This window comes from Hypomesus nipponensis, chromosome 6 (genome assembly GCF_054491055.1).
Source record: "Hypomesus nipponensis isolate SF chromosome 6, ASM5449105v1, whole genome shotgun sequence".
Taxonomy (NCBI): Eukaryota; Metazoa; Chordata; class Actinopteri; order Osmeriformes; family Osmeridae; genus Hypomesus; species Hypomesus nipponensis.
In genome coordinates, this window is record NC_140366.1 from 7,185,725 (window position 1) to 7,200,211 (window position 14,487).

General features: G+C 40.3%; 2 protein-coding genes across 2 annotated transcripts; one reads left to right on the forward strand and one right to left on the reverse strand.

Moving 5' to 3' along the window:
- Nucleotides 1-1,487: 1,487 nt before the first annotated feature.
- On the reverse strand, nt 1,488-8,230 carry LOC146286796 (prospero homeobox protein 1-like). Its single transcript, XM_084699270.1, has 5 exons — nt 6,976-8,230; nt 5,069-6,551; nt 4,648-4,749; nt 3,870-4,064; nt 1,488-3,328 (listed from the first exon to the last, which is right to left on the reverse strand). The coding sequence occupies exons 2-5, from the start codon at nt 6,524-6,526 to the stop codon at nt 3,161-3,163; spliced, it is 1,923 nt and encodes a 640-aa protein (XP_084555396.1). The 5' UTR covers nt 6,527-6,551; nt 6,976-8,230; the 3' UTR covers nt 1,488-3,160.
- LOC146286797 (dihydrolipoyllysine-residue succinyltransferase component of 2-oxoglutarate dehydrogenase complex, mitochondrial-like) lies at nt 7,340-14,427 on the forward strand. Its single transcript, XM_084699271.1, has 15 exons — nt 7,340-7,498; nt 8,768-8,801; nt 9,108-9,150; nt 9,583-9,647; nt 9,743-9,817; nt 10,027-10,082; nt 10,271-10,379; nt 10,534-10,686; nt 11,114-11,196; nt 11,350-11,447; nt 11,555-11,685; nt 12,005-12,078; nt 12,599-12,682; nt 13,011-13,178; nt 13,338-14,427. Exons 1-15 carry the CDS (start codon nt 7,436-7,438, stop codon nt 13,470-13,472), a joined length of 1,371 nt encoding a protein of 456 aa, XP_084555397.1. The 5' UTR covers nt 7,340-7,435; the 3' UTR covers nt 13,473-14,427.
- The last annotated feature ends 60 nt before the right edge of the window (nt 14,428-14,487 follow it).

A 14,487-nucleotide genomic window follows, 5' to 3' on the forward strand; every position in this document is an offset into this window, starting at 1 on the left:
GTGGTGTGTTTCAATGCTAATCCTTTGTACTAATATGTTTGCGCTTGTACATTAGTAAATGGCCCTCAATGTATTTTTCTGTCTGGAACATGGATTCTTAACGTCTGTTTTACGCTGGTGCATATTTTACAGACTGTGCATAGGGTTTCAATGCAACGCTATGTATGAGTGAGTTTGATTGAAAATGGCCGCATATGGGTTTTCCATACAGAGATGGGTGCAAAAGTTGAGAAAAGCACAAATATTGGGTCCATATGAATGAGTTTGACTAATCAGAACATGTCTCAAAAAAGTATTCCCCGGGATACAAACTGTTCCCTTTTAGGCCTATGTATTTTATGAATCTGTCTGCAGAGAGTGGGCGTAGCAAGATATGCTTGTTTGTATCCCGGAAAAATACTTTTAAAAACATCTGTGTTCTGATTGTTCAGACGTGTCTGTACGGACCCAAAAGTTGAACTTTACAGAATGTTTGCTTCCGTATTTCTGATGCAGTGTCTGTGGCCATTTTGAAAATGAACAGACTAAAACACACTCATAGATAGGGTTGCATTGAAACACTATGTACAGTCCTAAAAAATATGCAACAGTGTGAACCAGGTGTGAATACAATTTGCTGTCACTAATATGGAGATCTGTACTGATACCCAAGACCTATGATGGCAAAAAAAGGGATCAGCACACACACCCTATGCAGAGAGAGAAAGACAGAGTAGAAAGAGAAAGTGAAAAAGTGGCGTGACTGGACGGTGCTTGCAGTCTACCCTCCATTCAAACAATATTCACCTTTTGCAACCTTACTTTGGTGGCTCGAAGTTGTCAAAATTGGAGGGACATAATCATCAAGCGATTTAATTATTTCAATTTCATATAGCTGTTATGTTTACAGATTTTACTGTTACCTGTGACTTTATTAGGACAATTATTGGTCATTAATGTAGCTTTGTGTGAATTTCTGAGTTTCATGGGCAATAATGCTCTAAGATATTAAAAGCCAATAAACAATGTGATGATAACATTAGTTGACCAAATAGATTGTGATAATCCAACCTAATTTTGACGCACGGTGAGTACTAAAAGTAAAATGTGTGACTGCATCTTTGAATTTTAAAATACAACTATATTCGGGTAGATCTCGACCAAATTTGAACAACTCTATTGGGCAATATTTGATTCTGCTTTATCATTTAAGCTCTGTTCAAGTAGCCAGAGGAGAAAACACTCCTCATAGTCATGATGCAGATTTTCTATAGTAACTTGGTTCGGGCTTTGACCGGACTACTCCATGACATTGTTTGTGCAACTTTGACTGTGTTCTGGTGGGAGTGGACACCTTCCATAATGACGATCTCAGACGTCTTCAAAATGGCAAAAGGTGAATTTGTTGTGTATTACAGACACTGCACTGTATGTTATAGGTCAATCTTACATTTTTTTGTAGTGCATTTTCCATGTTACATAAATACAAAATAAACAAAGTAATATAGTTTATTAAAATGTTTATATAAATAGGCCTTTTTATTGTTAGTAACAAATGCTTATTTTTTGTCTGTCTTAAAGATTGACAGAGAATAGCCCACAAGCCTATTACAAGTCTTCACAAAATGAGAACCACAGAGAAAGAGTTACATTCATGGAAAACAGAGATATTCAAATACATTCATGAAGATTGAGCTCCTGTACATAATAACATGCATGCTGGGTATGAGTCAAAATTATATTCTCCCTAGTTGTGTACAGTTATCTGCAATAGTGAGCAATTTCACCCCATATCACTGATTTTGGAATATTGGTACTTTAAATGTTTGTGTCCACGAAACGTATATATCACTGTGGTTAACCCTTTGTATTAATTTGTTTTTAAAAGACTACATATAGTTTGCTTAATTCCAGTCTGAACATTTTCAAAACACGGCACTGTTCAACTCTGTCAACCTGAAACATGAAGAAACAGTTGCATGTTTTGTGTATGTAAAATGTATATATTTTGCAGGCTCAATTAAAATATTTTTAATAGGGAATGTTAATGAGCAATAGTAGAGTTTTGGAGGAACTCATGATGGATAAATGTAGTTATTGACCTAATGCCGCAAAAAGTAAAGAAAAACGACTGAAATATCTGAATAGTCACTAGTAATTTGAGGTAACCTGTATCTCTCTACTGATAGATATTCTGACAATGTAATACAGACAGGTTCTTTGTAAGTTGTCAGTATGAAACTCTTGCCCATGATAATGATAGTCTTCTAAGCCACTGAGTGAAATTAAACCAGTGTTTCTCAATATTGTTATAATTTCCAAAACCAGAAGAGGTATGGCTCCTATCCCTAGAAGAATGCTTCAAGTAAGACTAGCACTTGCCAGTTGACATACAAGAGGGATTAAGGACCACTTTGTATTTATTAAAAACAATTATATGATAATTTATTATTCTTGCCAGGGCATTAGAAGACAAAGTCAGGAATCATATTTGAGAATACAGCTGTGTTCAAGACTAAAATTAACTCTGTAAAGCTTGTATCTGAGAAGAATGACTGAATTCCAATGCAGAAACATAAGGTAAGTATGCTAGTTAAACACAGTGGACTAACGACTTACATCAGTGTTTCAATTGATCTGGTCAGAGATCCCGGTCTAACCTTTCTGTAGAATCAGTTGTGGTTACACTGCATATTAAAGACTATTTTTGTGGGGGTGTCTTTTTTTGTTGTCAATTCATTTTTTTGCCACAAAGAATCATAAATAGATGACTGCAATATCAGAACGTTTTATACCTGCACTACGTATACCCAGAAGAAATAGGATCAAATCAAAGTATCTTTATGCAGAAAATGTCTTGTTTGGGGGGAATTGAACTAAAACCCCTTGTTAAAATGATTACTTGAAATGAAAATGCATACCAAACATTTAAACTAGTTGGTTTATGATAAACATTCAAAATTAAAAACACAGATAACTGCATGTGAGTTTCATGCCTCATAACATGAAACAGCATTTTAAATATTGAAAATACAGAAAAAGGTATGCTCACTTGTGCTTGAAAATGCTTACTTTGTATTGAAACTATTCTATGTCCTCTCTCAAACATGACGGACCTGTACACTTAGAGCATATCAAACTCGATAGTTTGACCAATTTGACTTTGAAGCTGTACATTTGACTATGCTGTGAGGGGAGCTTTGAACTCGTTTGGCACATCACTGTCCAATTTACAGATTACCTTATAGATTGCCTTCTTCCAGGATGGGTCAGAGTCTTTGGCCAGTGATAAAGCAATGTAAAACTCTTGTAGTGTAATACCAGCCACTTCAAGAAATCTGTCAGGAACCTGTTAATCAAAAGACAAAGAGCAGGCTGAACCTATGAGAAAACAAAAACACTGTATGAATATGCATGTGTGGCCGTTACTAGTGTGTGTGCTGGAATATGAAGGGGAATATGTGAGTGTGTGCATTCTCCTTCATTCATGTGAATGTAATTGACTTGATTTCTGAAGTGTCTTGTTTAAACTGACACTATTTGCACAAAATATTGATACTTGAAATCATAACTGCGGGGGGGGGGGGGGTATTGGATTGACTGCTACCCCACTAGTCTTTGAATATGATGCTGAATATGTGAAATGCTCTTGAAATACGTCAGCTGCTTTACCAAAAATGTAAATGTTTCTTAAATGTAAGGCACGGCTCCAAAACACAAATACTCATTACTCAAATATGTATTGATTTATGTTGACTGTATGTCCATTAACTATAATGTAATGTACACAATGGATGGTATGCTAGTATAAAATTGTTAACTGTCATCAGGACATCAGTAACGTTTGCATTGCATACTCCATGCTTGCAGTATGAACGATGGTGTTTTACCTGGAAGTCATTGCCTTTGTTGTAATGCATATTAAGAGCTCTGAAGAGTTCAGAGTCTCTGCCCACTGTCAGTTCTCTCACATTGGTGACTCCCTCCATCAGGGCATGGCGGGCAAACTTCTCCACCTGGATGTAGTAGAATTCTCTGAAGTTACTGAACCATTTGATGAGCTGAGACGTGATGCAGCGTGTGAACTGGGAACACAGAATCAGCTTGGGTAAGTAAAAAACTAAGTTGTTAAAAATAATTAAACTGTTGGGGATGTTACAAAATGTGATATTGTTCAAATATATTTTTGTCCATATATTTCTTTGTTTTGTCATTTTTATACACTGTATATTGTGTATCCATAATCATAGAGTTGATGACAGATTATTGATGATGAAAATGTGTGCGAGATTAAAAAAACAAAAAATAAAGTAAAATTGATCACATTCATGCATTCAGTGAATTTTGGAAGGTGTATGTTGTGAAATGTCATAGCAATGTAATCAATATTTGCCTTACTATACCACATGGGTTGATGTTAAGAGTATAAGCTCACTGAAACTGAATTCTTGCCGATATGTACCTGAGGCCACACAATAAATTGAGACTCTATTTATAGATACTGTACAACCCAGCAAATCCCAATTTGCTGTAAAGAAACAACAAAAAAACATGTTTTCTTTTGTATACATTCAAGGCCAATTGAGACTTACTTTAGTAATCCCTGCGGGGAAAATTGCATAAAAAATACTTGATCTCAGCCAAAATGTTGAGAAGTAATTTACTAACCTGTACATCAGGGAAAAATGTCTTCAGCACTGTAGAGCTAGGGTAGCGAGTGTAGAAAAACATCAGCTTAGCTTTTTTCAAATGGCTGGTGGTCAGACCTTCCTAAATGTACAAGTGTTAAGGCTATCAATAAACTCAGCATGACCAAATAAGTAAAAATATCATTCTAAATCTTGTTTCAATATATAAGGTAATAAAGCTATACATGTAGGGATGGCAGAAAGCATAGAAGAGCTGACCTCATATATTGTTTTATTTTGTCTGGCAGCAGTAGAGATCACAAAGTTGTGGGCCAAGAATAATGTTTTTATCTGACACTTACCTTAAAAGTTAAAGGCTAAAGGTATCTCACTGTAGGCACTGTACTCTTTCAATAAGATATTTAATATCTGAAGACAACTTTGCTCATTTCAAAGGATACATTCACCACATAGGAGTGGTTCTTCAACATACTTTGCAAGGTACCACACTCCATCTTGACATTAGGTACACAAAGTTTGTCCAGAACCACACAATCCATTGCCAGAGGCTGAGCTTGCTGACTTCTTACAGGCCTTGATGTCACTTTGGACTTGACCTTGACTGGGTCCCAAGGTAAGTCAACTAATCCAATGGTTGACTGACCCATGGTAGGATGCCTACATTGTAGTCCTTCAAATGTACCTTGGGAATTGTGTTTGAGATTCTCCAGCAACTGATTTCCCTGCAGAAAAGTTTGGTGGCTGTAAACAGGGGAAGAATGAAGATGATCTTGACTGTTTCCTGTCATGTTTACTCTTCCTTGACTTGTCATGGAAGCCTTTTCAACAACCAAAGACAGCGCCTCTGTCTGAATGTTTGGTAGCTGGACGCCCATTGCACTTCCAGAGCATGCTTGAAACGTTTTCAAGCCGTTTTCAAGGCTGGATGGCGGCTTGCAAGCATTATGGTGTTCAGCTTTGATGTGAGTCTCGCTATCTTTCTCAATTTGTAATGGTGGTGACATGAGTACAGTATTCGCAATGTTTTTAAAAATTGAATCGACAGTTGTATTTACTGCCCTGGAAAGCTCATCCTTCAGGGTATCTGCTAGAATTTTCTTCTCTTTTTCCGGTTTGGAACGGATGTACTCAAGCAGTTTTATATTTTTCCAACCAGGGTAAGTAATATCTGAAGACATTTCTATCTCATGATATGGATCTGAAAGCATCTCACTTGTAATTGTCTCAGGAGACGCAGTGTTCCAAGTGGTGTTGTCTTCAGACATACCTGTAGAGCTCGCCTCATCACTGATTTTCTCGTCGCACTCATTTCTCATGTACACCTGGATACATTTTTCATTGAGTTGTCCAAGGAGTTGTTGCATGGTATGAAGTTGCTTCTTCAGGGTCTGACCTTCTATACTCTTACTGCTACTGCCTCCGCTGTTAATTTCGTCTTGATTCGGGAACACATTGGTTTTGTTTTCCTGAATGGTTTCCAGTTCCTCAAGGTACCCCATTTCCTTTTCATCTGTGAAATGTCCTTGGGGCGAGCCTGCCATGCCTCTGATGATGTTCTCCACTCTGGCACGCTTTGCTTGGTGGCAGTCACCTAAGGGCAAGTCTTGGGCACCACTGTTTTCTGTAGACATGTTATGCCCAGCTGGTGACGAAGGTTCCACTGTGTCGCCTTTTGAATTGTAGCAGAGTTCCACCACACGAGATTCATTCACATTTGAGTGTGGGGTACGAACATGGTAAACTGTGTTTTCCCTCTGAGTCCTTTTACTATCAATGTTTTTACGTAGGAGAATGGAAATGAGGGATCCATTTGAGTGTGCAGACAGAGAGGAGTCAAGGTGTAGAGGGGTGGGATGCTCAGGATGGTCTTCAAAATATATTTTGCTTGAGGAGTGCATGTTCTGGTCCAAAAGTCTTGAATTCCTACTTATTGCAAAGTAGAGAGAGAAGCATTCATATCAGATCGTTTGTAGGTTTTGAGAGAATTCCATCCAACATGTGTATTACGAGTGGAGATCTCCAAATCAACATCAAACGTGGTTGATACAAATATATTTATAAACATTGAAAAATTACAGTAGATCATACAGATGTTTTCCTCTGAATGAATTGTGCATTGAACTGAGACACTTTCAAAGGTAAAAATAAAAAGATGTATATAAAAGTTAAATAAATAAGAAAATAACATCCTCCAAATACATTTAGTCACAATAAAAAAATTGGATACATTAATTTAACCGTAAAAAAATATTGAATCCCAGTTTTACATTTATAACATTATTTGCTAGTATGCACTGCCCTCGTTAGTTATGTTTAATTAGAGGGTCTCGACATGGAATGTACCTACCTGTTGCTCTGCGAGAGGGACGCGACATGGATGCTGGCTGTAGACGAGAATGATTCAAGTTCAACTGTTCCTAACCAAAAACCCACATGAGAAAGGGGGCGTGGCCAGATCGTTCAGAGACACCCCGTTTTGGTTTCAACCGTTTTCATGTCAAGTTTGCTTTATATTTTCCTATTTTAGAACTAATTTGCTACCGTGACCCACATTGTGCTGCACTGCGGTTCAGTTGAGCACCGAAGTAAATTTGTGGAAGCGGCAGTGAGTATATTGTGGGTAATTTTGAAAAATTATAGTTAATGAAGTGTTGCATTTGGAACCTTTGAATCTACCCTTCCGTGTCTGCCCATATTGGTACATCCCATTTCCTTGCGTTGGAACCTGGCTTGCGACCGCGTTTGACACAGGGAGTTGCACTTCCCTATCGCTCTCTGCATCTAACCAGTACAATACGATTGCTGCTATGCTATCACATTCACGATGTTTGTCACGGACACTTGGGCGCTCTCTTTCTGCGCTAAGTCAGGTAAGACGTAAATATAAATTGAATCTCCCCAATTGGTCATGCCCGATACAATGACTAGGCTGAGAACAGGCCTCATCCGAACCCAAGGGCAGAATGACACCAGTCCCTTGCTAAGTACACTAGCAAAGTGAGTGCCCTCGCTTAGCAGTCATGAAACGTTGAATTCGTGGACTCTTCATGTGTACAACTTAAATTAGACGGCGTGCATATAGCAAGGGTGTTGTCACGCCAGGCATTTGTTTCCTAAGATATACAGTAGCTGCTGTTCTAACACAGTAAATAGCAGCTACGAGCTAGTCTCGTGCTGGCCGTTCTGTATCCGAGTTCTAGCCTGCGAGCCTACACAGTGGCTAACTAGCATTAGCTTTCGTAAAAAGCTGAGTTGTTAGATAGTTAGATAGGCTAGCTGAATCCAGGTCATGTGTTATTGTAATGTGAATTTCACATTACTTAACTACCTACTAACAGTACCCTTTAGTAATTTTATATTGCCTTCTAGATAGGAATCTGGAGTTGAGTTAACATTGCTGTCAGGCTAGCTAGTTGGTAACCCAGATATACTGGCCTTTAATGTTTTGTTAAGTTCCGGAGGAGTGTGCAGCCGACCAGAAATAGACCTAGTAATGTCACACACCCAACTAGTAGAAACATACTTTGAAACCTTAGCTACCAGCTAGTAAATCAGTAAGGCTAGGGCACAGTTCCGGTTGACACATCCAGTGAGCACAAATTCACAACCTCATCTTCAAAAGTCAGTAGAGCTAAGCGGGGGACGGGACCATGTTGAAAGTGTATGATAAATGTTGTAGGTAGTGTGTGCATTAGGTAAGAGTTTTTAGTTTATGTATGTTATTGGACTAAACAATTCTGCTGTACTTGGAACTGCTTGTCCCTGGTCAAAAGGAATCAATGGCTGACTGGCTGGCTACTGTGCTATTGAACTCCTGTGATATTTTTCAAAGATATCTGGAACACTGATTTAAAAATGCACATGTTGTATGTTTCTATTGATACAAGTTACTGCCCTTGAATACGTTACTTCAATCCATTCACAGCGGATATTTTTGATAGTGTCATTATTTTCCTTGAAACTGTGGTCAAACATTGTATATTAACCTCTGTTTGAATCCTTATATCTTTTTCTTTGAATTATTTGTTGCGGGAGATGAAGAAAAGCACCCCAAGTTGAAACAGCTACGCTGAATAAACTATTGAGTTGGTTGATGAATTAAATCAATACTCATCTTTCTTCATTCTTCTTAATTCCAGGGAAATGGTGTATTGGTACGAAGGAGTGCATCAGGTGAGTGGACTTCTCCCAGTTCCAGTTGTGCAGGCTGGAGCTAATGCAAGATCTAAGGCCTTGTTCCCTCATTATAAATAAGCATGCCCCCTCGACTGTGAATCATAAAATATGACAATGCCCTTTGAGTAGCCAAGGTTGCTGAAGGGCCATGTAAGTGGTTAAGCACACCCATCACTGGGAGGCTTCTCCTATGCCACACGCCCTCAAGGAGAGACCGACTCAACAATCGCACTGTTGTTCCACTGCTAAACAATCCCCTTTACCCTCTTCTTTCTCTCTCCCTCCGTCATTCTTTCCTTCAAGGCCTTTCCGCCTCCAGCCGTCTTGTTTACAGCAATGGCCAGCCGTAAGTGCTCGTCTGCATCCGTTCATCATTGGATGGTTTATTTTGTGTGCGTCAAGAAACACTTGATGCGGAGGTTATTATGTCAGAACAAAATGGTATACCTTTTAGAATTTTTCGGAAGATCTAGACAATAGCCGTTTTGAGGTCTTGACATGTAAACATCCCCACTTGCTTGGTGTAGAGATCCAATGGTTACATCAGTAATATTATTCTTTATTCATTTTGATTGCTTTCAACACTTTCTAAATACAGCAATACAGCCATGTCACGCAAAATTGTAAATACATAATTCATCACGCGTCGCAATGCGTAACTTGGACTCTAAAGCTCTTTTTTTTTACTCTTTTTTTTTTTTACCCATTTTTCACAGTGTCAATGAAATGTAACGTTTTTGTGTTCACCTGTTTAAAAAAAACACCTTTTCCTTCCCAGATGTGATTCCAGGTCAGCAGTCCATGTCTTCCAAATGCGATACTTCAAGACATCTACATTACGCAGTAAGCATTGGCAAATTCCCTGTCATCTGTAACTCAAAGCTGTAGCTCCGAATGTCCTCAGACAATCGTCTGTGTCCGTTATTTGTTTTGCACAGGAGACGAAGTTCTTACCGTCAACACCCCAGCGTTTGCTGAGTCTGTCACAGAGGGGGATGTGAGGTGGGAAAAAGGTACGTTACCTGAGACGGAAGGATTGGCGGGTTTGATGCACATGTTGTTGTTACTGAACAATTCAGTAAAACAGCTATCTGTTTACATGGTGTAGGCTGTAGACAAATACACATGCAGAACATATGAAAATGAATGTCTACGTAGTGATTCATATATGTGTGTGTGTGGGGGGGACACACACTGTCATATAAATCTGGTTTTCCTTCAGCTGTTGGGGACTCCGTGAGTGAGGATGAGGTGGTGTGTGAAATTGAGACGGACAAGGTATGACTCGGAAAATGAAGTTTCCCTTCAAATCAGTAAAAGTATGGATAGATGTTATGGATCCAACCAGTGCTATCGCTCACATAAAACACTGTTCAATTGCAATGGCTTTTGGCTGCTTTGATGGTTTGTACCGATTCTGAGTGCACTTTGCCATCGCTCGTGGTGTTTGTGTTGCTCCCCCTCAGACCTCAGTGCAGGTACCCTCTCCTGCAGCCGGAGTCATTGAGGCTCTGCTGGTGCCCGACGGAGGGAGAGTTGAGGGAGGAAACCCCCTCTTCAAACTCCGGAAAGGAGGTATGGGCCCCTCATCCTGACCCCCCCCCCCACACACACACACACTTTCTTTAGGGGATTTCTCTGGAGATGGTCTTTCATTTTGGGGGTCCAAAAAAGGGGCCGTACATATATTTTGTTCATTTTTGTTTCCTCATGGAACGCTCGTCTTTAGCCGGTGCTGCCAAAGCTGCTGCCTCAGCAGAAGCCCCTGCGGCCGCTGCCGCCCCTCCTCCTCCAGCATCACCACCTCCCACCCCCGCCGCCATCCCAGTCGCCATGCCTCCCGTCCCCCCCGTGCCAGGACAAGCCATGGAAGCCAAACCTGGTACGTCATCGGCTCCACGATCGTAAACCCGCTTTCAAACTTGAGGTTTGGTTTGGCATGCCCCCGTGTGACAAAACCGTAGCATCTCAGTAAAACATCTTTCAACAGGTCTTCAAACAGCATTTACACTCACATACAGCTTTCTTAAATGCCAATTGGAATAATAATCGTTGCTAAATGTGGATTTAGTACATTCAAATTCTTATTAGCAATATACATGAGTCAGATGCGGTTAGGGAATCGTGCTACCAATCAGAAGGTTGCCGGTTCGATTCCTGGCCATGCTGGGAAAAGCAAGGCACTTCACCCTACTTGCCTCTGGGGAATGTCCCTGTACTTACTGTGTCGTTCTGGATAAGAGCGTCTGCTAAATGTAAATGTAATGTATGAGTAGCTCACTGTGTGTGTGTGTGTGTGTGTGTTATAGTTTCTGCTGTCAAGCCAACCGCACCTCGAGCTGCCCCAACCCCTCCCACAGCAGCACCCACAGGAGCCAGGACAGAAAGCAGGGTAGGAGCTTTACCTCATCCCTCCAAAAACCCACCGAAACACCCACAGCCTCATGCTAACCCGCCCCTATATCACGTGCCTACATTCCACTCAACCATGGTTCCTCACCGGAGCGACACGTTGCAAATGTGTAGTTCTCTTTATCACCACCAGGTGAAGATGAACCGCATGAGGCTGAGAATCGCCCAGAGGCTTAAGGAAGCCCAGAACACCTGTGCCATGCTGACCACTTTTAATGAGGTGGACATGAGGTATGACATTCCAGCATTTAATACAGTGGGAAATTGTGCTATGGTCATTCAAAGGACCCTTTTATGTGTGTGTATTTCAAGAACTGCCTTTCGATTCCCTCCCTAAGCAACATCCAGGAACTGAGAACCCTCCACAAAGACGCTTTCCTAAAGAAACATAACATCAAACTTGGCTTCATGTCTGCGTTTGTCAAAGCTGCAGCCCACGCCTTGATGGACCAGCCGTCTGTTAATGCTGGTAAGCTTCGACCACCACTCCCCTTTTTTTTTACCCCCAACAGCTCATATTGTATGGGTTATATAGGCCAAACAACCAGATCTCTGCCCCGTGATCTAATGGAAGATGGGTAAACTGGACGTGTATATGGTGTATTAACATTTACTTGAAGTGTGGGCAGGGTGACTTGTAGCCTCCAACAAACATGTTTCAGTGGTTACGGTTTTCAGTTTATTTCCATTTATTGTATCTTTAACTAGGGAGTTTAGACTTCTAGATTTCTAATCTTTGTTTAAGCTTGCCATATTAATCTTCATCATGTTGTTGTTTCCTTTTCCAGTCATTGATGATTCAACCAAAGAGATAGTGTACAGGGATTACGTAGACATCAGTGTGGCTGTGTCGACTCCAAAGGTGAGACTTATAGGCTACCTGACCTAGACTGGCAAGGACACTTTGCTGTGTCTTGTTAGCCTGGTGATGGCACATCATTTTCCCAATGCTTACTAGTTCTGGGACCTCTCAGTACATTTTCAATATTCGAAGAGTGCAGACCAAAATGCCTTAGGACGTGATTGGATTGGTACAACCAATTAGAGTCATTCAATTTAATCTTGGTTGTTTACGACTTTGTACAGTCATTGTATTAAGCCCACCCCATATCCAATCAACGGTTGTGATTGGCCCGGCACTTTTCATGCCAGAGGGTAATCTGTTTGTATGGGATGGTTGTCAGAGCCATCTCCCAGAGCGAATAAACCACAAGTTAACAGATGGGTCAAGTTCCCAGGCTAGTGTCTCATTTCTTTCCCCTGAAATTGCTTCCATAAAAGTCGTATGTAGGGAGCCTTGAAAAAAGCTTGCATTTTGTTATTTTTTGTGTAAAAAATAAAAGCTTTTTATACAAACATATTTTTTTTACAACCTTTTTCAGGGACTTGTGGTACCAGTGATTCGCGACGTAGAAACAATGAACTTTGCTGACATCGAGAAAACCATTAATGGATTGGGAGAAAAGGTACGATGTTCTACTTACTCGGATGGAGGGCGACAGAACAGAGCCGGTCTAATGAGTTTCACAACCCTATGATCATCTGCTGTGCTGGTTCAACAGTCAAGTCAATCTTTGCTGAACTGTAGCAGTCATTTTGGAAACGGTGTTTTAACCCTGTGTTTTGGCACAGTTGTGCAGCTGTGTTCATGGGAAATACTTTTCTCATGCTTTCTTCTCCGTTATCTGAGAGGCCTTAATTTGTCAGATTTTGGCAAACTCTGGAAACTGCAGTTTGGCCAACAGGTCAGACCCATGAATACAGACCTGTTAAGATAAGTTACCTTTTTCTCAGGCTCGCAAGAACGAACTGGCCGTGGAGGATATGGACGGAGGCACGTTCACCATCAGTAACGGCGGTGTTTTTGGATCCATGTTTGGCACACCAATCATCAACCCTCCCCAGTCTGCAATCTTGGGCATGCATGGCATCTTCGAGAGGCCAGTGGCCATAGGGGGCAAGGTAGGTCACGATGTGTGGTAATGAAACAAAAATGGAAAACCAGAAATAAGTGTAGGAGTCAAAGAATGCAACCCAAATTCCAGATGTTATTAAAGCTACCACATTCAAATTGTTCTTATTAACAAATGTTCTTTATTGTTCTTCTCCTCTCCATGGCAGGTGGAGATCCGGCCCATGATGTACGTAGCCCTGACATATGACCACCGTCTCGTCGACGGCAGAGAGGCCGTTACCTTCTTACGCAAGATCAAGTCAGTGGTAGAGGACCCACGCGTGCTGCTTCTTGACATGTGATTTCCTGTCCCCAAAAAGGCTATTTAAAGATGATGTCATTGATATATATAAAACTGCATCCCCTTTATAAAAAACACACACACAGGCAACAGCTATATTCTACATTTTTCTGTATAAGTGACGGAAGGGGGGAGCGGATGACATTTTTAGGCACTGTTTCCTCAACGCAGTTTGTCGTTTTAGACTGGATAGTCATTTAAATTCCAGGACCTAATAGAATCTGGGTAGGGAATTTCACCTCAAAATATGGGAAATTGATTTAAAATGTTTATTCTTTTCTTCAATGTCTGGTTCAACAGTTGTTGTGCAAAGTACACAAGATTATGCCCAGTTTTCTGATTTGTTACCCATCATATTGTCATTTAAATGCTATTTTACAGTTTATAACTCTTATCCAAAGCTCATGTTGAACTCCAAATGCCATTTACACATCCACTTGAGGCTTTGAATTATTTTACAGTGATTTAGCCAAAACTGGTGCTCAATTAGATATATAAAGGCCATGGACCATTTATATGATTGTTGTTTGTAAGGGTGTGTAATCATCAAACATGTCTACACAAGACTTAGTCTGTCAGTCTATCCTTCTCGTAGTGTGAAACAGACCAGGTTCTCTAAGAAGGAGAGAAGTGGACTAGCTGCCATGACACTTTTGTGAACTGATCCATTGTCTCCTACGGCTTTCTTCTGCCGCTATACCGTCTTCTGCTTTTGAGACAGTGGCCACAGAAGACAGACGTTTTTGATAAATGCACTGTCTGTGTTTTGTTTTTTTGATCTCTAATGGACAACATGCAAGACCAGACTTTTTGTTTGTTTGTTGTTTTAACAACTCTTGGGGAGTAGTTTTCAAGACGCACAATTTAGCAGTATGTACTGTTTTTCATGAGCTCATCACTGCAATATACAAAATGTGTATCTATTTAAAGATAAAACGACATACGTTTTATGTAAACTACTGTATCTTTGTTCCTCATTCTTAACTTTCTAGTTCTGAAAGGTTTCTCAAAGGTTC